The sequence below is a fragment of the Tachyglossus aculeatus genome, chromosome 16, assembly GCF_015852505.1.
Source record: "Tachyglossus aculeatus isolate mTacAcu1 chromosome 16, mTacAcu1.pri, whole genome shotgun sequence".
Classification (NCBI taxonomy): Eukaryota; Metazoa; Chordata; class Mammalia; order Monotremata; family Tachyglossidae; genus Tachyglossus; species Tachyglossus aculeatus.
The window spans coordinates 22,205,990-22,233,075 of NC_052081.1; the positions used below are offsets into that span (position 1 = coordinate 22,205,990).

At 42.1% G+C, this 27,086-nt stretch overlaps 1 protein-coding gene across 1 annotated transcript in view; it reads left to right on the top strand.

Annotated features, from left to right (window-relative positions):
- GPR26 (G protein-coupled receptor 26) overlaps positions 1–7,925 on the top strand; it is a 54,636-nt gene extending 46,711 nt beyond the window's left edge. The window contains 1 exon segment of the mRNA XM_038758424.1: positions 7,702–7,925. Coding sequence (XP_038614352.1) covers positions 7,702–7,925 — 224 coding nt within the window.
- Positions 7,926–27,086: the final 19,161 nt, after the last annotated feature.

A 27,086-nucleotide genomic window follows, 5' to 3' on the forward strand; every position in this document is an offset into this window, starting at 1 on the left:
TTCTATCTGAGCCTTTTGTTTCACTCTATTCTTAAAATGTTTCCTCCATCCTCCTTGTTTCAGTTTCCCAGTTTCAGCTCTCCATTTATCAGTCACTTGGATATCCTGCTTGTTGTTCATTCTTCTCACAGTGCAGCTGTATTTAAGTGAACATAGCTTCTAGGAGGCTGACTTCTTTCCAGAACATAGTTGTTGGTGATCTTGTTTTACTCAGCAGCAGAGTATGGCCTACGAAAGAAGCCAGTAGAACTACTCAAAGAGCAGGATGTGGCACCTGTGTGTGTGATCTAGCTCTCACAACCATAGAGAAAGTTGGGCTTAGGAACTGGTTCAATACATCTTCCACATTTTGATAGTCTTCCAAAGGTGTGTTGGTCTTCTTGATTCAGCTTTCTCCTTTGTCTAACATATAACATTGCATCATTTGTTAGTGAGCTTCCTACATAGAATTCTGTGACTGTTTTGGCTTCCTGTTGCCAATAAAAATTTTTAGTTTTGTGTGTGTGGCTATCCTACTGCGGGCCAATGCATTACCTCCCAAGCGGGAAGCATTCATAGGCGGGAGTTAAATGCATGTAAAATATAAGTTAACTCCCCTCAAATGGGAAGCATCACTATGTGCAAGTAAGACATAAGTGAATTCCCCCTGAGTGGGAAGCATTCATGGGCAGGAGGTAAGGTGGTTTGATACATTGAAGTAACACATAAATGAACTGCTCCCAAATGGGAAGTGTTCATGGGTGGGAGCTAGATAATACCTGACAGATTTGCTGATATGGTTTACAGATATTTGCGTAACTTTTTAGGTGTGTGACTTGAGAGTGCAGCCATCCGCATACAGTAATTCTTAAATGACTGTCTATGGAATCTTGGTTGATGCTTGGAGGATGTTAATTTTCCACAGAGATGAAAAAGGTTAATATCTGCATCCAGGTCTCTTGCATCTTCCGGCATGGCTCTATGGAATGAATTGAACAGGACTGTTCCAACTCCACCTACTTGGCCTTACTCAGTTGGCCATGGAAATGGATCAGACAGAATACACTTAGCTCTATTCTAGATAGTCATGCTGTCATGAAATAGTATCAGAACATTGATGAACTTTATAGGGAAGCCCAGATCTATTGATACAATCAAATGTTTTCTTGAAAGTCTATGTAAATTCTTTAGGAGTCTTAATGTTGATCCTTGCACTTCTCCTGCTGTGCTATTATGTAATCAATAAAGTGCCATTGTTTGGATCATGGATGCCTTTTTTTGTTTAGCTGGTGTAAGACAGTAGTTGTGATTCTGAGGTGGTGTTAGGTGCATTCACTCAGTAAAAGAAGACCAGTGCTGTTGACTTTGCCAATCTCATGAAGCCTAATGACTTTCCTCCATGTGGGCATCACTTTCAACTCTGATATTGAGCTCATCCTTTAAAGTTGGTTTATCTGATGTTGATATTCTAATAATAAGTTACGGCTTATTTCTTATTGCTTATAGGCTTAGAGACCTTCTTCTTCATCACAGTTTGTCATTGCAATGGTAGCAAAGTGCTTTTGTTTCAAAGGCAGGTCTGGCATTATTAGATTCATTCATTCATTCATTCATTCATTCAATCATATTTATTGAGCGCTTACTGTTTGCGGAGCACTGTACTAAGCACTTGGGAAGTACAAATCAGCAACACATAGAGATGGCCCCTACCCAACAACAGTCTAGAAGGGGGAGACAGACAACAAAACAAAACATGTAGACAGGTGTCAAAATCGTCAGAGCAAATAGAATTAAAGCTATATGCACCTCATTAACAAAATTCATTCATTCATTCATTCATTCAATCGTATTTATTGAGCGCTTACTGTGTGCACAGCACTGTACTAAGCACTTGGGAAGTACAAGTTGGCAACATATAGAGACTGTCCCTACCCAACAGTGGGCTCACTGTCTAGAAGGGGGAGACAGAGAACAAAACAAAATATATTAACAAAATAAAATAAATAGAATAAATATGTACAAATAAAATAGAGTAATATATACATACAAACACATATACATATATACAGGTGCTTTGAGGAGGGGAAGGAGGTAAGGCGGGGGGGTGGGGAGGGAGAGGAGGGGGAGAGGAAGGAAGGGGCTCAGTCTGGGAAGGCCTCCAGTTAGAGCGGGTGAGGTTGGGTTAGAGATGGACGAGGTTGTCCTGATGTCTGGATTTCTGCCAGCAGCACTCCATTGCCTGAATAGAGTAATGAATCTGTACAAATATTTACAAGTGCTGTGGGGAGGGGAATGACGTAGGGCGGGGGGGGAAGGGAAGAGGAGAGGAAAAAGGGGGCTCAGTCTGGGAAGGCCTCCTGGAGAAGGTGAGCTCTCAGTAGGACTTTTAAGGGTGAGAGAGAGCTAGTTTGGCGGATGTGTGGAGGGAGGGCATTCCAGGCCAGGGGAAGGATGTGGGCCAGGGGTCAACAGCGGGACAGGTGAGAAACGAGGTACAGTGAGGAGGTTAGCAGCAGAGGAGTGGAGGGTTTGGGCTGGGCTGTAGAAGGAGAGAAGGGAGGTGAGCTAGGAGGGGGCAAGGTGATGGAGAGCCTTGAAGCCAAGAGTGAGTTTTTGCTTGATTCGTAGGTTGACGGGCACCATCGGAGATTTTTTCACTTATACCTCAGAACAGAGCTGGGAGGTCTGATATTAGTAATTGTCATATTGCAAATCTAACTCTTGATAGTCATCATTATGAAGAGGGAAGACCTCCTGAATCCAGTGCCTACTTATGAGAAACCATCAGTTAGTCTACTCTTGCTTAGTGTGTGCTACGATATCGTCTCCTAACCTGGCCAAGCTGTCCTCTTTATAAATCAATGACTGTTTTCCTCTTTATGTAAAATTGTTAGATTCCAAGAAGCAATGGCTATTTTCTTAGTCTTCATTTGTCTCACCCATCTCGCAGGGACAGGTTTGAAGATTGGCACAGTGGGAGTTAAGGACAAGAGTCAGAAAGACTGAACTGTGCAAAATTTATTCTACCTAATAAATTGAACTTCCCTATAGATAGCAATACACTTATTTTAGTTTGGTATCCTGAGCCTTACAATGCCCTGCATCCACTCAAACTGAAGGCTTCTCTCTCAGGAGGAATACACTTATTTAGTTACTTGCTCGTGGAAAAGTGCCTAGCTCCTGCCCATGAATGCTTCCCACTTGGGAAGAGTTCATTTATCTGTTACATATATGTGGTGAAGCACCCTAGATTCCAGCCTCACAAGCATTCAGCGGGACACTTACCTGTCCCATGGCTCCTCACTTGTTGCAGAAAGAGTGGGCATCCCACAGTCTGGGCCGGGATGACCCACAGCCAGCTGCTGTAACTCTCAATCCACTGTACAGAACATCAGAGGTGGCAGGTACTTATTACCTGTCCTTCTTCTTCCCCTCCCCGCTGCTCCTCTATACCTTATTTGGTTGGCATGGGAATGAGGAACATCTGCATTCTGAACTACTACTACTACTACTACTACTACTACTACTACTACTACCACTACTACTACTACTACTACTACTACTACTACTACTACTACTACTACTCCACCTGCACATCCAACCCCATCCTTTTGCACCTTATCAAAACACTTGCCCCTTCCCTTCTTCCCTCTTCCCAAGGTTCAGTTCTTCATCCCCTTCTATTCTCCATCTACACCCATTCCATGGAGAAATCACTTGCTCCCATGGCTTCAACTACCATCTCTACAGCTGATTCCCAAATCTACATCTCCAGCCCTGATCTCTCTCTTTCTCTAAAGTCTTGCATTTAATGAACAGGTGGGAGGGGTGGATTTTGAGAGAAGTGCATAGTTGACACGTGGGGGAGGGGCAATATAGGGGAAATAAAGAGCATTTTCTGGGAAGGCCTCTTGGAGGAGAAGTGATTTTAGGAAAGATTTGAAGGTGGAGACAGTAATGAACTGTAGGATATACAGCGGAGGAAGAATATGGGCATTAGGGTCAGTTGTAGGAATAGATGAGTCCAAGATAGAGAGAATAAGTTGGTGTTCAAACAGCAGCTTTTCGAGTTAGATTGTAGTAGGAGATCAGTAAGGTTAGGTAGGAGGGACAGAGCTGATCAGGTGCTTTAAAGCCAATAGTAAAGAGTTTCTATTTGATACAGAGGTGGATTGGCAACCACTGGAGGGGAAGTGGGGGGATACGGTCTGAACATTTTTTCAGTAAAATGATCCAGGCAGCAGAGTGAAGTATGGACTGGAGTTTGGAGATGATTGATAGTAGGGAGATGGGGCAATAACAGGAGGGAGCTGTAGAGTCAAAGGAGGGGTTTTGTTTAGGAAAGAGGTACACGGGCATGCTTGAAAGCAGTGGAAAAAGTGAATGATTGAAGATGATAAGTCAGGGAGGCAAGATGGGAGGGGCAGTTGTTTTGTTAAAGTAGGAATGGATGGGTTCAGAAGCTCAGATGGAGGGGAAGATTTTGAGGGGAGGCAGGAGATCTCCTCTTGAGATACTGCTGGGAAGATTGGGAGTCAAAGAGGAGACTGGAGGAGGAAGGGACTATAGAGGAGCAGGGGGAGAATTTAGGGAGACCATGTATAATGGTTCTAATTTTATGGATCTCCTGCTTACCCCTTACTCCCACCTGTAAGTCCCTCCCTTGGCTAGATTACAAAATTAGATTTTGTAATCTAAATCGACTAGATTACAACTCTAGCCGTATTAAAAAATTTTCTGAAATACCACATCCTTCATGACTTAATTTTTCTTCTCTCAATCTCGGTCACCTCCAGATTTATGTTCCCACAACCACTCTCAGAATTTATATGCATAAATTATCCTCATCCATCTTTTCATTCTTCTCTTCCTGCTTTCTCTAATTCCTGTCTGCCTTCCCTGCTCGATTCTATGTACCTTGAGAGCAGAGGTCATGTCTTTCTCACAAGTGCTTAGTGGGTGCTCTACATGCAGTGAAATATTCAGTGAATACTACTGATTGATTGATTGAATGATTAATTCATTGAAAATAATAGAGGGATGAAAAGAATGTACTCTCCAGCATGGAGCATGATTGAGAACACCTTTGCCTGGCCTGCCCAGGCGAGCTACTAACCTCTTCCCAACCAAACCCCAATTTACATCCTGTTCTCAGCACTTCCCTTCTTTCCTCTATCTAGGAAAACCCTTCAGGTCATTCAGTGTCACTCTCTTTCCATTCAGGCTAGTTTTTCATTACAGTTCAAGGGTCTCCATACCATATGAAAAAAGTTTCAGTTTCAATAATTTTGACTTTTGATTATTCAACCTCTTCTGAAAAATGAATTTTCCTTACAGTTTTGGGAACTGTCAGATTTTAAAGCATTTTAAATAACCAATCCCTGTTCCCACATATTTAGTAATGCCTAAGCAATGACACAAACAGTTCAGGCAACCTAAACTCTTTCATCTGTGTCATTTATGAACCAACAGTTTGCCTTTCAACTAGTCTTATGACAAGTTCATTTATTCATTCTCCATCTACACTCCTTCCCTTGGAGAACTCATTTGCTCCCATGGCTTAAACTACCATCCCTGTAAAGATGACACCTAAATCTACATCTCATCCCCTTATTTCTCTCCCTCTCTCTGGGCTTGCATCTCCTCCTATCTTCAAGACATCTCTACTTGGATGTGCTCTCATCACCTCAAACTTAACAAGTTTAAAACAGAGCTCCTTATCTTCCTGTCCAAACCCTGTCTTCTCCCTGACTTTTTCATCACTGTAGATGACTACACCTCCTTTCTCGTGTCACAAGCCCAAAGATTTGGCATTGTTCTTCACTCCTCTCTCATTCAACCCACACGTTCAATCTGTCACCAAATCCTGTTGGTTCCACCTTCATAACATTGCAAAAAATCCACCCTTTCCTCTCCATCCAAACTGCTACCACGTTAATGCAGTCACTCATCCTATCCCACTTACATTACTGCATCAGCCTCCTTGCCGACCTCCCAACCTCCTGCCTCTCCCCACTCCAGTCCAAACTTCACTCTGCTGCCTGGATCACACTTCTACAGAAGCATTCAGAACATGTCATGCCCTATCCTCAGAAATTTCCAGTGGTTGCCTGTACACCTCCATATCAAACAAAAACTACTCACCATTGGCTTTAAAGCATTTCAACACCTTAACCCCTCCTACCTCACCTTGCTTCTCTCCTACAACCCAGCACACATACTTGGCTCCTCTGATGCTAGCCTTCTCACTGGGCCTCTGTCTCACCTATCTCGAGCCTGGCCCTGGCCTACATCCTGCCTCTGGCCTGGAATGTCCTCCCTCCTCAAATCTGCCAGACAAATAGTCTGGCCACCTTAGTGAAGACACATCTCTTCCAAGAAGCCTTACCAGAGTAAGCCCCACTTTTCCTCATCTCCCACTCCCTTCTGTGTCATCCTGATTTGCTCCCTTTGCTCTTCCCCACCCTCAGCCCCACAGCACTTATGTATATATCTGTAATTTTGTTTATTTGTATTGATGTCTGTTTATTTGTATTTATGTCTGTCTCTCCCCATGTAGACTGTGAGCTAATTGTGGGCAGGGATTGTCACTATTTATTGTTGTATGGTACTTTCCCAAGCTCTTAGTACAGTGCTCTGCACACAGTAAGTGCTTAATAAATATGATTGAATGAATGAGCCTTCACATCAAATAAAAGCTCCTCACCATTGGCTTTAAATCATCTTGCCCTCTCCTACCTCACCTCGCTACTCTCCTACTACAACCCAGCCCGCACACTCACTCTTCTAATGTCAACCTTCTCATGGAACCTCTATCTCCACCCCCTCACCAATGTCCTGCCTCTGGTCTGGAATACTCTCCCTCCTCAGATTCGACAGACAATTACTCTCCCCTCCCCCTTCAAACCCTCACTGAAGACACGTCTCCTCCAAGAGATCTTCCCTGATTAAATCCTCCTTTCCTCTTCTCCTACTCCCTTCTGCATTACTCTGACTTGCTCCTGTTATTCATTCCCTCTCCTAGCACCACAGCACTTTGGAACATATCTGTAATTTATTTATTTGTATTAATGTCTGTCTCCCCACCTCTAGACTGTGAGCTCCTTGTGGGCAGGAAACGTTTCTGTTTATTGTTATACTGAACTCTCCTAAGCACTTAGTACAGTGCTCCACACACAGTAAGTACTCAAAAAGTAAAACTGAATGAATGAATAAATGAAAGTCTGAGAAAGTGCAGCCTTATAGGAAATGGGTAAATCTTTCTAGGAATGAAAAAAGAGTGAATTGCTAACTTTTTGGAAGTGTATTATGATTGTTTTATTAGATAATGATAATTTTGGTATTTGTTAGGTGTTTGCTATGTGCCAAACACATAAGTAGATATGCTCAAGGCACCAAGTACATAGTACAGTTACCAAATTTGCTTACAGACAAAAAATATTTAATCCTTTCTAAAAACAAATAGAAGTTAGCAGTCTGAAGAAGTTATTGCATCCCTACAAATTGATCCACTTACAACCTACCTGTACCCTGAAGGCTATTCAGTTATAAACATATCTCTTGCTGAATTATAAATCTACAGAAGAAGAACAATAAAAATATTTTTCTCCATAATTGGGAACATCTGTAGTTTGCCTGGGTTTGAGGTCAAGTGAAATATTTTGCTTTCTCAATATATTTCTCCTGCACTAATATTGTTCCCTTATCTTGTCTGACTGATAGGATTGGTATCCACCATCCACAATGATTCTTACTGGGGAATACTCTCAAAGTGCTTGACTTACAGCAAGGCCGCATCAGACCCTTTTGTGTACTCTTGATTGCGATATCAGCACAAGAAGACCTGGAAGGATATCCTGAACAGGATCCTCAAAAAGAGTTCCATCAATTCTTCAGGTCTCCCAGGTAAAGCCTACAGTCAGAATATTTTACAAATCAGTGAGTAACTGAAGAAGTCCTAGAGGAACCAGTGTGTCAGGAAAATAATTGAAGGATTGGAAAGTAACTGACCTATGCTAACTAATCATCATCAGTTCACCTACTTACACTGGGAACATCAATTTACTAAACTTTGGTTTACTTGAGGTTAGAAGTTCTAGTGGTTTCCTGTTGCCCACTTTTGCCCACTTTTTCAACACTCAGTTGGTGCCTAGTACTTTCTAAAACTGTTTTGAGAGGGAATAGATTGACCAGTACATAATCTTAAAAAGCCAATTTCTCAAGTTTTGAAATTTTTGATGACTTCATATATGTCTTAAGTAATAAAAAGAAGATAGATTTTCTAAAATTGTCATATACATTTTCTAAGTTTGTCATATACATATGCAAACTATGACAACCTTAGAAAATATATATGTATAGGAAAAATTTGTGAAAATAGGTTTTTGATTGAAAACTATTACTAGAAGAGATTTTGTAAATTACTATAAGCTTTTAACAAACTTTAAAGATGTTGTAAAAGTATGTTAGTGTTTTGTGGCATTTTTTTACTCTTACAAGCCTACATGTCCATATCAGTGACAGTGATGAATGAATGAATGAATGAATGAATGCATGAATACTGGAGCAATATGTGATTGAATCATGCTTACTTGATAGTTCAGGGTTAATTATTCATCAAACCCTTTTGGGTTGACTATCCCAGTAGAGTGTTAACCCAGTAGAGTGACTCCAAATATCTTGGTGGCTTAGTCTAGGGATTTCTGAAGAAAACGGGTAATGTAGCCTTTTTCCCAAAAGACCAGCATACATTTTAATAGCCCAGAAAAGAGATCCAGTGCCCCTGGTTCTGCTCCAAATCACTGGGGTTGAAATCCCAATTTAAATTTTGAAAAGGTTTATGTAGCTTCAATAAGATTTTTCATATCCCAACACAATCCTGTTTGTCAGTCACTGGCTGACTAAAATGCCAGGCCTCAAACGATAGTTTCCAGAGAAGCAGTCCAGGTCATTTAACTGTCTTTGCCAAAAGATAGGTTACCCGTCTGCAGATGAAAGCTGTCAAGTAACTGAGTAATTAAGACCCCAAAATATCTTTAGGTCTCAGTTATCCAGATTCAGACAAAAGGTTTTTTGGAATAATGAAAGCTAAACTCTATGTTTTGGTTTCCATTGTCTGGATAATCTGGCAATCATCATTTTTAAGTGATGAGGGGAGCAATTATTCTAGGACCTGGATCCTTGTAAACAGCCAATTTGGATAATCTAGGTCAAAAATCCTCTATTTAATAAGGGGAAGTAGCCTGAATTAGTTGGATAATAAGCTCAGAGCTCCTCTTAGCTTTGCAAGAAGAGAAATTCCTGTTTAGGACTTTGATTGATTGATTGATTTGACAGCATCAGAAATTTATCAAAAGTCCTGATAGGCAAGAGACCAAACTGATGACACCAAGCCCCTAAGGGTACCCAATAACTTATTCAATATCTTTTTAATGATTCATTTAAACCTACAGGAAATGGGAAATTATAATTGTATTAACAATGATCAGCCATTCTTAATTGTTGTCATTACAATTTATTTAAAAAAAACCTTGTATGTATTCTAAATAACCAGTTGAATTGTCTACCTCATTTTAATTTAATTTATCAATCTCATACTTTTCTCAAATATAGCATATAGAAGCATCCTGTTCTTTACTGTCAGTTTGTTGTGTGCAGGGAATGTGTCTTGCTATATTTCTGTGTTATTCTCTTCCAAGGGCTTAGTATAGTGCTCTGCACACAGTAAGCACTCAATAAATGCAATTGATTGATTGATCTAAAGGACTTGATTTAAAGGCTTGAATAGATCGTGATTAAAAAGGTCATTAAGGAAGCACTAAGAGACAAAAAAAGTCTACTCATAGGTTTAAGATCCATAAGGGCTAAACTGTAAAATCTCCAAAACTTTATATAGTCATCCACAGTTACTCATTTATTCAGAGTTTTGCACAAATCCATTTGTTCTTTGATTATCATGCTACTCTAGCAGTGGAGCTGTGGAGCTGTCTGTGAAGTCAATAGGGTATATTAACTAAGTGTTGTGATTTTGTTTCTTCATGGTCAGCTGGCTACCCAAAGAATTTTTACAAACACTACTAGAAAGGAAGGAAACAGATAACTGCTTAATTTTGCAGCAAATGTACATCATTCTCAGTCCTCAGTGGCTTGTCATTGTGAGCAATAAGCCATTCTCCATTTTTTCATATTAGTTGTCTCATTTTGGTTGCGTTTTTTAGAGAGAAAGTGATGATATTGTTGACAATTCAATTTCCCATAGGCCTCTTTGTATATATTAATGCATTTTTAATTATTTGACACATTTCTTTTTCAAGATAGCTTAAAATAACCCCCAGGGCTGAATGAACTTCTGTAGCTTCTGCAATTTTGGTCTCAACACTAGCAGTTACTAGGATCCCAAGGGAAAGCTAAATAGGACCTTACCAGTAAACGTTTGTGTGGTAAACTATTTAACCTGATTATGTTCTTGGGAGCTTTTACTATGTTTAATAAAGCAGAGACAGTTACATCTAACAATGAAAAGGATGCTTGTTGCAATTTTGACTAACTACAGCTTGCCTTTTTTTTTCCAAGAAAAGACTTTCCACAAATCCTACAAATTTCAGTTTCATACAGAGTACATTAATTATGCATTTTGCAGATTGAAATTGATCACTGTATTACATTCTAAATACGCATCTGTATATACTGTTTAGCTCAATGGAAATTATTTTAAAGATTTAAAGAAACTTCTTGAAATACTGCAGCTCCCATAGAGTTCCAAAATTGTCATGTTAATTCAAGGCAGATGATTAGACTGCCTTCTATAATTTGGGACTCGAGAGTGGTAATTATATTTTTAAAGAAAATACAGCAATGTTTTAAAAGATTAATTTACTTTTGGCTTCTATCTGTTTCTGATCATATGTTTCCAGTGGGTTTAGGCTTGAAGGAGATGACTCACTTGCACAGGGTTATGGCCACAGCTAAACATTTCTTATCCTCTGCTGAGGGAAGAATTCCATCCCAAAGCCTAGTTTAAAAGATTTTGACCTCTATTCAACTATAACCTGATTTTAGGGGTGGAACTACTAGCTTAGTCTTTAAATTTTTGCTTTAGACTTTTAGGCTCCGATAAAGCTCTAAATGGGAACTGCAATGGATTTTCTTGAAACACATACTGCATTATCCCATCCAAACTGTTGGCAGGAGGATACTGAAATAATTTCAGAAGTGGACTTTGAGTAAAACCGTTTCTTATCCTGTACAATATGTTTATGAAAACAAATTAAAACCAGAGAACATTCATCCACTTTCAGATTACTGTTTATTTTGTCTAGTTCTACTGTTGGATTTCTTCTTTGATTTCTTCAGCAGAATTATATAACAAGGATAACTTCAGATGCTCTGATCCACTATCATTTTTTGTCCATTTGAACAAAATGAGTATGAAGGGTAATTTACAAGTACTTAACCCACCTGATGTGTGAGGTCAGAAAAGTTTATCCAGCATGAAATTAAATGCTAGGGTTTTACTCTCCAGAGCATTCATATTATGAATCTATTATCTCTTTAATTTTGTCCCTCCAACCAAAAATGTAGAAATGAAGAAAAGATGACCACTTTTGGTGGTCAAAGCATCAGTCAGATGTTCCAGTATAATAGCTCCCAAATTTTCTATTCCAAGGGGATCTATTATCAAGCCAAGCAGATGTTTCTATTTTCCACTTCTCTGACTCCTTCCATATCTACAAAGAACAAAGAAACAGAGTCAAGTATTGAAAGTGATGGGACCAGGAAATGAGGTTTGGCAATCATGAACAAAGTGGAATATCACATGTATAAACAAAACAAGATTACAGGCAACACTCTTAAGAGGCATGGATTTCCATTATTTACAGGATGTATTTGTATTAACCATTCTTAGGACAGAAGGGTACATGATTCAAGAACCAACAGAATTTTTCCAGACTACTTCCCCATCTACAGGCCACATTTCACTCTGATGTTCAGATTACCTTTCTAAAATGTCATTCTTTACACATCTCCTCACTCCTCAAAAACTTTCAGTGGTTACTCTTTCCTCCCTCCATCAAACTAAAACTCCTGACCATTGTCTTTTTAAGGCACTCAATCAGTTCTGTCCCTCCTACTTATGTACTCTCCTCTCCCACTACATTCTTACATTCCCAGTCTTTGTTTCTCTCAAGCTCACCTACTCAGTATGCAAACCTATTGCTCATACTTTATAACCTGCCTTGAGCTCTTACCTCCTTCATATTCCCAAGCCTTCCTGATCGATTTCACATCTCCCCTGTTTATACCCCCTGTCGCCTCATTATTGTGTGCCTCCTCTTAACTTGTGTGCTCAAAACCACCTGTAGTACATATGTACACATCAATGGTATTTATTGAGCGTATACTGTGGGGAGAGCAATGTACTAAGTGTTTTGGAGAGTACAATACTGTTGTATATATATCTTCATGGTATAGTGGGTAGAGCACAGGCCCTGGAGTAAGTAGGTCATGGGTTCTAATCCAGGCTCTGTCACTTGTCTGCTGTGTGACCTTGGGCATGTCACTTCACTTCTAGGTGCCTCAGCTACCTCATCTGTAAAATGGTGATTGAGACTGTGAACCACCCATGGGACAGGGACTGTGTCTAACCCGATTTGCTGGTGTCTACCCCAGCTCTTAGTACAGTCCCTGGTACATAATAAGCATTTAACAAATACTATTTTTATTATTATATTTATTATTATCATTATCATTATTGTTATACCACATCTTATATAACCATACCCTATTACCTAAGGCATTACCCATTCCCATTACCCATACATATAAGTGTATATGTATACACTTATCCTTCTCTCTCATACCTGCAAATCATTTTAGTGTCTGTCTCCCCCTCTAGATTGTAAATTATTTGAGGGTAGGATTCATGTCTTCCCTTTGAGGAATAGGGATAGTGTTTAATTCCCACCTGTGATTTCTTTTTCAATGCTCAGTACAGTGCTCTGCACACAATAAGCACTCAATAAACACTATTCCTACTACTCTGTGTACACAAAGTTTTAGAATGGGAGGCACTCAGTAAATACCTTTGATTGATACTTTTATGGTAATTTGTTAATCGCTCATCTTTATCAGGCATTGTACTAAGTGCTGGGACAGATACAAGATAAACAAGTTGGATACAGTCCCTGTCCCATGTAGGCCTCATAGTCTTAATCCCCATTTTACAGATGAGGTAATTGAGGCACAGAGAAGTTAAGTGATTTGCCCAAGGTCAAGCAGCAGATAAGTGGTGGAGTCAGAATTAGAACCTGACTCTGACTCCTAGGCCCATGCTTTTTCCATTAGACCAAATGGGGTCACCATTTTATTGTTGATAATGTTCATAATACTAGCTGTACCTTTATCAGATTCTCCTGTTTTCAACCCTTCGATCATATTCTCCCCTGCATGGAATAACCCCTCCCTTGTACCACCCAAATTCATCAAACCAAGACGCTCCCCAAACTTCATTGCCTGCCTTAAATGGAATCTCCTCCATGAGGCATTTCCCAATGAACATTCTTCTTCTTTCCCCTTCCAGGTCATGTCTCCCCGTCAGCCTCCTCAGTACTCATGTATATAATTTATTTATTGATTGAATTGCTTACTATTCTCTTTATCATGTGTATCTAAACTCTTTTTTAACCTATTATGAGATTGGCAATTAAATCAGACTCACCCACTACACTGTAAGCTTTTCCAGGGCAGGGATGGCATGTTTTACTTCTAATATGTATTTCCAAGCACCTAACACAGAGCTGTGAACACAATAGGTGCTTATTAAATGTTTTTTGGTTGCTGTCACTGCTGCTGCAGATGACAATAAATGTATTTTTCCTGTGAGGACAATGAAGATAATCTTTGCTACACACTGATCCCATGCATGTAGCTGATGCCAAGTACTAGCATATATCCACAAAGGAAGTGAGTGAAAATGTTCAGGGTAGGGGAAAAAATAATTTTAGAAAAAGTTGCCATCACTGATAATAATAATAATAATAATAATAATAATAATAATAATAATAATGGCATTTACTAAACACTTATTATGTGCAAAGCACTGTTCTTTGTTAAGCTCTTATTATGTGCCAAGCACTGTTCTAAGCACTAAGCTCTGTTCAGTTATACATCTTTATATCTCCCAATGATCATCATTATTGCTGTACCATGGTAATTGTTTAACTACCCCCTGTGATGCCATGGCTACTTCTATCATTGCTACTGTTTCATCGCTTCTGCATCTCAATTGTTAACCTCCCGCTGTACTGTCACTCACCCTGCTGACCTCACCGTGAACTTTCAAATCCCTTGCTCCCAACTGCCATTCCCATTCCTCACCTTCCCCTTCCCCTCTCAAACCCAGCTTTTTCCCTCCCTCTCCCCCACCAAGACCACTCCCCCTCACCCCCTACCAAGGATCCCTCTGTACCAGCGCCAGTCCTCCGCTCCTCCCTCCTAGCCCCCTCCCTCCCCTTCTCCCCGCCCCCACCCCATCCCAGTTCTCCTTTCCCATCGCCACCCCTCTTCCCACTCTCCCTGCCTAGGCCCCCGCCAACTCATCCCAATCCAAACCCTCCCCACCCCTCGCACCCTTCCCCCTCCCTCCCCTCTCTCGGCAGCTACTGCCAAGTGTGGCTTCTGGAACCCCCGCTCCATTCTAAGTAAGATCCCTTTCATCCTGAACCTATTCCTTTCCAGCTCTCTACTCCTCCTCGCCCTAACTGAAACATGGTTGTCTCCGGACGACACGGTCTCTTCTGCTGCTCTCCCCGGTGGAGGCCTCTTCTTCTCCCACTCCCACAGACTCACCAGAAAAGGAGGAGGTGTCGGTTTCCTTCTTGCCCCCCAATGTTGCTTTCACACTATTCCTCCTCCCCCTTTCTTCCCTTCCTTTGAAGCCCACATTATTCGCCTCTACCACCCGCTCCAGATTCTTGTAGCCATCATCTACTGACCCCCCGGCCCCACCTCCAACTTCTTTAACGATTTTGACCCCTTCCTCACCTTCCTTCTCTCCTTTTCCATGCCCACTCTGATCCTCGGAGACTTCAACATCCACATGGATATCCCTGATGACTCCTCTGTTGCCTGCCTTCTATCTCTCCTCGATGCTGCCAACCTCTTGCTCCACCCCACCTCACCCTCTCACCAACTTGGTCATACCCTCGACCTCATCATCTCCTATCGCTGCACTGTGTCCACCCTCACCAACTCCGAAATCCCTCTCTCTGATCGTAATCTTCTCACCTGCCTCCTCACTCACACTCCTTTCCCCTGTAAATCTATATTACTCCCTCACAGAGATCTCCACTCTCTTAACCCCATCCATCTTTCTGAGTGCCTCACACCCCACCTCGCCTCCCTCTCCTCTCTGCCCAGTCTTGATGATCAGATTACTGCTCTCAACTCTACCCTTTCAACTCAGCTAGACTCACTTGCTCCACTTTCCCTTTGCCACTCTCCTACCACTAAGCCGCAGCCCTGGATCACTGCCACTGTCCGCCTCCTTCGCTCTTATGCTCGAGCTGCCTAACACTGCTGGCAAAAGTTTAAACACCATGCCAACCTCGTTCACTTCAAGTTTATCCTTTCCTGCCTTAACTCAGCCCTCTCCTCTGCCAGACAAAACTATTTCTCCTCCCTTATTGACACCCATGCCCATCATCCCCACCAGCTCTTCTGTACATTCAACTCCCTTCTCAGGTTCCCAATTCATCCCCCTCCTCCTTCCCTCACCCCCAATGATCTGGCCTCCTACTTCATTAACAAAATTAAATCCATCCGGTCCGACCTCCCCAAAGTCACTCCCGCCACCTTCTCCAACCCCCCGGCTCTCAACACTCTCTGCTACTCTCCCATCCTTCCCAGCAGTATCCTCAGAGGAGTGCTCTTCCCTCCTCTCAAGTGCTACTCCGGCCACCTGTGCTTCAGACCCCATTCCCTCTCATCTCATGAAATCTCTTGCTCCATCCCTTCTCCCCTCCTTAACTTCCATCTTCAACCTCTCACTCTCCACTGGTTCCTTCCCCTCTGCCTTTAAACATGCCCATGTCTTTCCCATCATAAAAAAACCCTCTCTTGACTCCACCTCACCTTCTAGTTATGGCCCCATATCCCTCCTACTATTCCTTTCCAAACTCCTTGAACGAGTTGTCTACACGCACTGCCTCTAATTCCTCAACACCAACTCTCTCCTCGACCCCCTCCAGTCTGGCTTCCATCCCCTACATTCCACGGAAACATCATCAATCGTATTTATTTATTTATCATATTTATTGAGCGCTTACTGTGTGCAGAGCACTGCACTAAGCGCTTGAGAGGAAACAGCCCTCTCAAGGGTCACCAATGACCTCCTGCTTGCCAAATCCAATGGCTCCTACTCTATTCTAATCCTCCTCGACCTCTCAGCTGCCTTCAAAACTGTGGACCACCCCCTTCTCCTCAACATGCTATCCGACCTTGGCTTCACAGACTCGGTCCTCTCCTGGTTCTCCTTTTATCTCTCCGGTCGTTCATTCTCAGTCTCTTTTGCAGGCTCCTCCTCCCCCTCCCATCCCCTTACTGTGGGGGTTCCCCAGGGTTCAGTGCTTGGTCCCCTTCTGTTCTCGATCTACACGCACTCCCTTGGTGACCTCATTTGCTCCCATGGCTTCAACAATCATCTCTATGCTAATGACACCCTGATCTACATCTCTACCCCTGCTCTCTCCCCTTCTCTCCAGGCTCGCATCTCCTCCTGCCTTCAGGACATCTCCATCTGGATGTCTGCCCACCACCTAAAACTCAACATCTCCAAGACTGAACTCTTTGTCTTCCCTCCCAAACCCTGCCCTCTCCCTGACTTTCCCATCTCTGTTGACGGCACTACCATCCTTCCCATCTCACAAGCTCGCAACCTTGGTGTCATCCTCGACTCCGCTCTCTCATTCACCCCTCACATCCAAGCTGTCACCAAAATCTGCCAGTCTCAGCTTCACAACATTGCCAAGATCTGCCCTTTCCTCTCCATCCAAACCTCTACCCTGTTTGTTCAAGCTCTCATCCTATCCCGTCTGGACTACTGCATCAGCCTTCTCTCTGATCTCCCATCCTTGTGTCTCTCCCCACTTCAATCCATACTTCATGCTGCTGGCCAGATTGTCTTTGTCCAGAAACACTCTGGGCATGTTACTCCCCTCCTCAAAAATCTCCAGTGGCTACCAATCAATCTGCGCATCAGGCAGAAGCTCCTCACCCTGGGCTTCAAGTCTCTCCATCACCTTGCCCCCTCCTACCTCACCTCCCTTCTCTCCTTCTACAGCCCACCCCACACCCTCCACTCTTCTGCCGCTAATCTTCTCACCGTGCCTCATTCTTGCCTGTCCCGCCATCGACCCCCGGCCCACGTCATCCCCCGGGCCGGGAATGCCCTCCCTCTGCCCATCCGCCAAGCTAGCTCTCTTCCTCCCTTCAAGGCCCTACTGAGAGCTCACCTCCTCCAGGAGGCCTTCCCAGACTGAGCCCCTTCCTTCCTCTCCCCGTCATCCCCTTCTCCATCCCCCCATCTTACCTCCTTCCCTTCCCCACAGGACCTGTATTTATGCATATATGTTTGTATATATTTATTATTCTATTTATTTATTTATTTATCTTACTTATACATATCTATTCTATTTATTTTATTTTGTTAGTATGTTTGGTTTTGTTCTCTGTCTCCCCCTTCTAGACTGTGAGCCCGCTATTGGGTAGGGACTGTCTCTATGTGCTGCCGACTTGTACTTCCCAAGTGCTTAGTACAGTGCTCTGCACACAGTAAGTGCTCAATAAATACAATCGATTGATTGATAAACAAATTATGCAAATGTGTGCTTATGAATATGTAAATATGTTAGCATCAAAAATATTCAATACTATAATTCTAGCTAACATTCTTAAAAGCTTTTCATGCACCTCCATAATTTGGGACTTTTCATAATGAAGATTATTAATTCATTTGATAGTAATTACACCATCATTCACATTTGTTTTGAAAAGCCAATGTACAGCATCACTGCAACATTATATCATGCATGCATAGCAATTTTATGTAGTTTGTAAAGAGGTATTATTGCATTTGGTATCAAAGAACCCAGAGTCCAAATATTGAAGAATAGTTTACAGAACTGTTTTTGAAAACATAATAGACAAAAACGTCTTGTGTTCTCATCTTTCATTTCATGTATCCCTATTGCTAGATTGCTAGATGTATTTTAAATGTATTATTCATATGAAAAACTATTAACCCAAATCAATTTGAAATCTTGTCATCCAAATTTAATCTCAAAATGAAATCTTTCCATACATAAAAAGTATAATTTCATGACAAAATACTTTGTTATCCAGAATTTGGCAACATAAGTGCAGTTTATGTTTTGCTAGACTAATGAGGGGTTTCCCATAGGATAACTTGAGAAATCTAAGATCACTGTTCCTTGACAGACAGAAATGATTAATAAAGGTGCCTTCTACTGCCCTTATTCATTCTTGGGATTTTTTAAAAAATAAGGGTCTAGAATGCTATTTCTGTTTTATTAGAACCATCCAGAAGGACAAATTTAGATACTGCTATCAAGGTGGGCATTCCTCAGCATTTTGAGGAAGAAACTTCTTCTTCAGGAGCAGAACCCACTATCATATTTTCAAATTTACTTGTTGCACCAAACCAGGTGTAGAGGCAAAACTTGGCTAATAATTTTGAGGATTTAAATTTTAAACTGAATTTTAACCCATCAAATATAAATCAAAGATAGAGTTTTTTCCCCAGAGGAAATCTGATATCTTAACCCTTAGAGTGTTCCTAAATCAAAACTATAAGCACTTCAAATTTATGGAACGTTTGGAATTTGCAATTGCATTATTGGTGTTCCCAGCTACTATAGCATATACTGTAAATGTGCTAAGCAGAGTCTGAAAGATCACTGAAATGCACCCTAACTTTTTTAACATTTTTTTATTTTACTTTCAGAAAATTTTTACCTGTGCACCTTTTGAATGAGAAAATGAAATTTCAAACTATTTATTTACAAAGACCAAAACATTTTGAATTGGTTTCATTGAATACAACTGGCATAAAATATGTTTGCTGCCTAGGTAATAATAATGATGATATTTTTAAACATTTACTATGTGACAGGCACTGTACTAAATGCTGAGGTAAATACAGGTAAATCAAGTTGGACATAGTCCCTGTCCCATGTAGGGCTCAAAGTCTCTACCCCATTTTACAGATGAAGTAAGTGAGGCACAGAAAAGTGAAGTGATTGGCCCAAGGTCACATAGCAGACAAATGGCAGGGCCTGGATTAGAGCCTTCTGAATCCCAGGCCTATATTCTATCCACTATGCCATGCTGCTTCTCTACACATCCATTTATCTGTTAATGTTAATGCATAAGCATAATGGTCTATACATTTTGAACTAAAACTTGAAAGTCCGGAATGAGTCTGAATTTATCATTTTAATTTGTTGTTTAAAGAATATTTAGATTTTTAAAATTTACTAAAGCTTTACTATGTGACAGTAAACTAAGCAGAACAGATACTCTGCAATTCTGTAATTTATTTTGTTTTAGATTGTAAACTCCTTAAGGACAGGGATGGAGTCTAGTGGGAACACTGTCCTGGGTGAAAAGCATAAATACACGTGTGTGTGTGTGTGTGTGTGTGTGTGTGTGTGTGTGTGTGTGTGTGTGTGTGTGTTTGATTCTCTTAAACATCTTGATTTTTCAGCACTTGAAACATGTTTAAATCTAAACTTTTATCTTGCCCACACAGGGTCATTGAATTATAGGATCACGTTTTAAAACAGGAGATTTTATTAAACAAATTCACAATATTTATTTTCTGTATTATCCATCAATTCTATCATAAAAATATACTGCAACATTTGATATGAATTCACAAGACACAAGCCATTACAAACAGAGCTGCAGCACAGGGCTCTGGTTCAAAAAATATTTAATCAGTTTCATTAAGGAACCAACCCATCAATCAGTAAAATTTATTAAGCACCTACTGTGTACAGAAGACTGTATTAAGCCTTTGGGAGAATTCAATAGGATTATAAGACTCCATCCCTGTCCTGAAGGAGTTTACAATCTAAAACAAAATAAATTACAGAATTACAGAGTATCTGTTGTGCTTAGTTTCGGATTGAGCACTTACTGTGTTTATGTCTACATATATATATATATATATATATATATATATATATATATATATATATATATATATATATATTCATTTATTTATGTGGATCATGGCAGCCATGATCCATACATCCTTAGGGTTCCTATGTCACTCCATGACACAGAAAGTAAGAGGCCACTGTTTGGTTCATGGATATCCAGGTTGCTTTATTTTTGTTTGGCAGGCAGAAGGCAGGCATCCAACCTGTTTGTATCTAACCCATTGCTTAGTGTAATGCCTGGCACATAGTAAGTGCTTAACAAATACCATAAAAACAAATGAACAAAAAACCCCACTACTATCCTCCCTGTCTCCAAAGCCTGTAACATTGATCTTATCCTTGATTCCTGTCTCTATCCAGTCTTGTTAAGTCCTGTTGGCCTTTCCCCAACAAGATGTGTGTAAATGAGTAGGAGTATGATAATTACGTACTTGTGACTATGACAGAAGGATAGAGAAAATACAGCAGCAGATGGTGCCTACATCTAAGGAAAAAATGTAATGAAACTGATCATTGTCAATTCAAAATCAAGGAAAAGCTTTGCTCATTATTGGAATAACCACTAGCTATCCTTATGGTTTCAATAATTTACAAACAGCACTTTTCCCTGATATTAAGATCTCTCCAATTGTATACCAAATTCCCTGACATTTCCTCTTTCATCTTGATAGTAGCCATCTCACCCATCAACTACCATCGTGTCCAAAATTATTATTGAGCCCTCCCAATGAGCTGGGTATCTTACAAAGTCTTTCTTTCCCTTGTGGCTTTCCTACTATCTCAAGCTTTCCCATACAATCTTGCTTCTTCTTCTGTGTTAAGGATTTCTCTAAGTGATGCCCAGGACCAAGTGTCATTACTATAAAGTTACTTCTCTGAATAAAAGAACACAGGTGCATATCAATTTCAAGAGATTACAAATAGAGTAAAACCTTTCTTCTGCCCCTCTGGAGATTACCTTTTAAAGGGTTTAAAGCTTTAAAGTTAAGTTACACAAAGTTAAGGCTCATATCTTTCAGCCCAACATGACTATTACCACTGAATATGTACTTCTGGATGATAATATCCATCTGCGGAAAGAGTACCTGACTAAGGTTGCCTGGGTTCTAGTTCTGGCTCCACCACCTGCCTGTCGTGTGACCTTGGGCATGATACTAAACTCTCTGAACCTCAATTTCATCATCAGTAAAATAAGGAGAAAATACCTATTCTCTCCCTTTTAGCCAGTGAGTCTGTGCCAAGGTGAAGCTGGGCACTGGCCATCTCAAGGTCAAAACCCTAACCATGATTTCCTGAGCTAGAAAAGTGGAACCCAGAAGTGCAGATGGGACACTGCCCCTGCAACTGAAACTGCTAGGTGGACATCCCAGGCCAGGAATACAGAAGGTGTCCCTCACCCCAATTACAATCAAATAAGGTATGAAGGAGGAGGGAATGGCAGAGATTGGACAAGTTGAGGCTGGAATCTGGAATGGCCTGAGGGTTTAGGTAACACCTGCTGCTTCTGACCTTACAGGCAGCGGATCAAAACTTGTCACAGCCGGCTGTGTGTCACTTCTGCCCAGAGCATGGGATGCCTGCTCTGCCTGCACCAAGTGAGGAGCTATGGGATGAGTGTCCCACTGAACCCTCATGGGGCTGGAAGCTATGGTGCTTCACCACAGGTGTGTAAAGCATAAATGGATTCCTCCTGAGTGGGAAGTGTTCATGGTTGGGAGGTCAGTGTTGCATCACTTGCATGTGGTGAAACACCGACCTCCCACAAGCAAGTGATGCATAGGTGAATTCTTCCGAGTGGGGAGTGTTCATGGGTGAGAACTAGGTCCTTCACCACAGGCGAGAAATGCATAAGGGGATTCCTCCTGTGTGGGAAGCATTCACGGGCAGGAGCTAGGTGTTTCAACATGCGTGAGTAATGCATAAGTATACAGTTCCCAGTACACAGCTTCCCAGTAGGGAAGCTCCAATATAATTAAATAATCATATTCCTCCTGAAAGGGAAGTTCAATCCACCATCTTCAAAATAATTAATAATTATATCTATCCCCAAAGGGAAATACAATTCACAACGTGTAGTAAATTTTGGACGGCTCAGCCCTTGTCTCTGGCTTCTTTCTCTCGCCTCTCTGGTTCCTGAACGCATCCTCAGATGGTGGGTGACAGAGACCCATATGAGATAAGGACTGTCTGATCTGACTGTCTTATACCTACCTTAGTGCTTAGCACACAGGAAGCACTTGATGAATACCACTGTTATTATCTAAAGCATGTCTACACCATATTTGAGTTGTATTAAAATATATAAGATCCATCACTATCTATTTTAGACTTTCCTTCAGGCCAGTAATAGCCAATTATTCTATTTAAGTAATCATGGCTGTGCAATCACAATCATGCTCAAGAATAATAAAAATTCATTACACCTCAGAAGAGTGAAGGCAAAAATGTTTTCCAATTTAATAATTTCCTAGGAGCAGGGTGAGGAAAATTTATTTACTACTATCAAAGGAAGTTGGGATAAAAATGAGATATATTTCCTTAGGGATGCCATCTCCTATTCCTATCTACAAGGAAGTGTATTCTCTGAGAAGTATGGTAAGAAGACAAATGGAGAAATTTTTAGAATGTTGAAAGAAATATTCTACCCGAAAAGCCATTGTGGCTTTTAAAAAAAAAACAGCAACTTTCTCTTTCTGCAGGAAATTCCAGTTTCCGTAGACAGTCATTCATTCATTCATTCATTCAATCACATTTATTGAGCGCTTACTGTGTGCAGAGCACTGTACTAAGCGCTTGGGAAGTACAAGTCAGCAACATATAGGGACAGTCCCTACCCAACAACGGGCTCACAGGCTAGAAGAGGGAGACAGACAACAAAACACTTACGAGAGCGCTCAGTAAATAGGACGATTTGACGGATTTATGAAAGCGTTCAGTAAATAGGCTGATTTTAGGGATTTACGAGACCTCTCAGTAAATGGGCTGATTTTAAAAAGTTACGAAAGTGCTCAGTCATTACGGTTTTAGGGATTTACGAGCGCTCAGTAAATAGGACGATTTGACAGATTTCCGGAAGCGGTCAGTAAACAGGAGGATCTTACAGATTTAGGCGCGCTCAGTAAATAGCTGACTTTACAGATTTACAAGAGCGCTCAGGAAATAGGTTGATTTTAAGGAGTTCAGTCATGACGATTTCTCAGCGCTTACAACAATGCTCAGCACCTAGTAAGCGTTTAACAAATACCACCGTTGACAAATTGCCAAAAGCGCTCAGTAAATAGGAGAATCTGACGGATTTAGGGACACTCAGTAAATAGGCTGATTTCGTTCAATCGTCAAATCTGTGATTTGACGGATTTCCGAGCACGCTCAGTAAATGGACTGATTTTAAGGAGTTACGAAAGCACTCAGCAAGAGATCATGGGTTCTAATCCCACTTCCGGGGCCGGGGGGGTGGGGGGAGTCGCAAAGTATCATGCTCATCATGTGGTAGAAATAATTTTTATTAAGTATTTACCATATGTACAGCCTTTATCAAGCACTGGGAAAGAACACAAAGGGGGAATTAAACACAATCCTTGTCCTTCACAATCTAAAACTATAACTGGTAGAGGGGACTTGTGACAGATATTTCAGAAGCAATGAAGCAGTAAAACAATGAAACAACATAAAAGCCAGGAATGATTTCACAAATTAAAAACCAAAATCAGTATGGTGCTGTGGCTAGAGGAGAAGAAACTCAGGCTCCTTGTGGCTCAGAGTCCAAGGCAGACCAACAGACACTGTGATCACTCCCCCCCGTCTTTCTGTGGTCCTATGTAGGCCTCATGCTGTTGGTGTTGTTCTTTTTTCCTGCCTCCGTGGTTGAAGGCAGGATGGGTTGAAGTCTCCTTGATGGTGCAGTGGAGAGTTGATGCTGGTTCTTGGGAAGGCAGTGTAATTGTTTAAGGGACTGGGTTTGGGGGAAGGAGAGAGGGGAAGAGGGACAGAAGCCAGGCCGGGGCTCTACTCCTGCCTTTTATTGCTGTATTTCTTCACTGTCTTAAGAGGAGTGTTCCTTGACATTCCTCTGCCACAAATTGGTGGCCCAACCTCCAGGACTGTGAATGGGGTTAGCTGCATTCCCGTTCTGAGGGGAAGTCTCTGGTCATCAGACCTAGAGCTTCACATAAGGGAACTTCTTAGGAAATGTTGAAAAGAAAGAGTAGATCTCCAGAAACAAAGCTGTTACTCTAAGGCCAATGTTGCTTCTGCCAGGAGCTCTTCTCCAGCCAGTTAACTGATCAAATGTCCATCTCCTCCCAGTCAGGCAAGGATCCTCTCCTGTGCAGGTGAACAAACTTATTCTCACAGTGAAACCTCCACTCATTGAATGGAAGCAGTTCTGAAAGGACACTCTTCCAGATTAATTAAGGCTATGACTCCTCATTCTAAAAAAACCCTCTTTTGACCCCACTGCACCATTCAACTATCACCTCCATCTCCCTCCTACTGGCCCTGTCCCATCTCATTTAAAGGGCTGTATAAACCTACTTCCTTCACATCCTCTCTTCCAAATCCTTTCTTGATTCTCAAAAATCAGGTTTCCTCCCTCATTGCTCCACCTAGCATCCCCGTCAGCTGTTCCGTATATTCAACTCCCTTCTCAGGCCCCCGGTTCCTCCCCCTCCTCCTTCCCTCACCCCCAACGATCTGGCCTCCTACTTCATTAACAAAATTCAATCCATCAGGTCCGACCTCCCCAAAGTCACTCCACCCGCTTCTCCAACCCCTCGACTCTCAACACAATCTGCTACTCTCCCACCCTTCCCAGCAGTATCCTCAGAGGAGCTCTCCTCCCTCCTCTCAAGTGCTACTCTGGTCACCTGTGCTTCTGACCCCATTCCCTCTCATCTCATGAACTCTCTCGTTCCATCCCTTCTCCCCTCCTTAACTTCCATCTTCAACCGCTCACTCTCCACTGGTTCCTTCCCCTCTGCCTTCAAACATGCCCATGTCTCTCCCATCCTAAAAAAGCCCTCTCTTGGCCCCGCCTCACCTTCTAGTTATTGCCCCATATCCCTCCTACCATTCCTTTCCAAACTCCTTGAATGAGTTGTCTACATGCGCTGCCTCGAATTCCTCAACACCAACTCTCTCCTCGACCCCCTCCAGTCGGGCTTCCGTCCCCTACATTCCATGGAAATTGCCCTCTCAAAGGTCACCAATGACCTCCTGCTTGCCAAATCGAACGGCTCATACTCTATCCTAATCCTCCTCGACCTCTCAGCTGTCTTCGACACTGTGGACCACCCCCTTCTCCTCAACATGCTAGCCAACCTTGGCTTCACAGACTCCATCCTCTCCCGGTTCTCCTCTTATCTCACCGGTCATTCATTCTCAGTCTCTTTTGCAGGCTCCTCCTTCCCCTCCCATCCCCATACTGTGGGGGTTCCCCAAGGTTCAGTTCTTGGTCCCCTTCTGTTCTCGATCTACACTCTCTCCCTTTGTGAGCTCATTCGCTCCCACGGCTTCAACTATCATCTCTACGCTGATGACACCCAAATCTACATCTCTGCCCCTGCTCTCTCCCCCTCCCTCCAGGCTCGCATCTCCTCCTGCCTTCAGGACATCTCCATCTGGATGTCTGCCCACCACCTAAAACTCAACATGTCCAAGACTGAACTCCTTGTCTTCCCTCCCAAACCCTGCCCTCTCCCTGACTTTGCCATCACTGTTGATGGCACTACCATCCTTCCCGTCTCACAAGCCCACAACCTTGGAGTCATCCTCGACTCCGCTCTCTCATTCACCCCTCACATCCAAGCCGTCACCAAAACCTGCCGGTCTCAGCTCCGCAACATTGCCAAGATCCGTCCTTTCCTCTCCATCCAAACCACTACCCTGTTCGTTCAAGCTCTCATCCTATCCCATCTGGACTACTGTATCAGCCTTCTCTCTGATTTCCCATCCTCGTGTCTCTCCCCACTTCAATCCATACTTCATGCTGCTGCCCGGATTGTCTTTGTCCAGAAATGCTGTGGGCATGTTACTCCCCTCCTCAAAAATCTCCAGTGGCTACCAATCAATCTGCACATCAGGCAGAAACTCCTCACCCTCGGCTTCAAGTCTCTCCATCACCTCGCCCCCTCCTACCTCACCTCCCTTCTCTCCTTCTACAGCCCAGTCCGCACCCTCCACTCCTCTGCCACTAATCTCCTCACTGTGCCTTGCTCTCACCTGTCCCACCGTCGATGCCTGGCCCACGTCATCCCCCTGGCCTGGAATGCCCTCCCTCCCCACATCCACCAAGGTAGCTCTCTTCCTCCCTTCAAGGCCCTACTGAGAGCTCACCTCCTCCAGGAGGCCTTCCCACACTGAGCCCCCTCCTTCCTCTCCCCCTCGTCTCCCTCTCTATCCCCCCATCTTACCTCCTTCCCTTCCCCACAGCACCTGTATATATGTTTGTACATATTTATTACTCTATTTATTTATTTATTTATTTTACTTGTACATATCTATTCTATTTATTTCATTTTGTTAATATGTTTGGTTTTGTTCTCTGTCTCCCCTTTCTAGACAGTGAGCCCACTGTTGGGTAGGGACTGTCTCTATATGTTGCCAACTTGTACTTCCCAAGCACTTAGTACAGTGCTCTGCACACAGTAAGTTCTCAATAAATATGATTGATTGATTAGAATTCTCTTGCAGAGATCAGCAATTGCCCGCTCCTTGCCAGTTAAATCTAACAGACTCTATTCTTTCCTAATGCTCCTCTGCCTCTTGGCTGATTTTGATTCTGAGGACCATTCATTCATTCATTAAGTCTTATTGATTAAACACTTACTGCTAATGCTTGGAAAGGTACAGTATAACAATAAATAA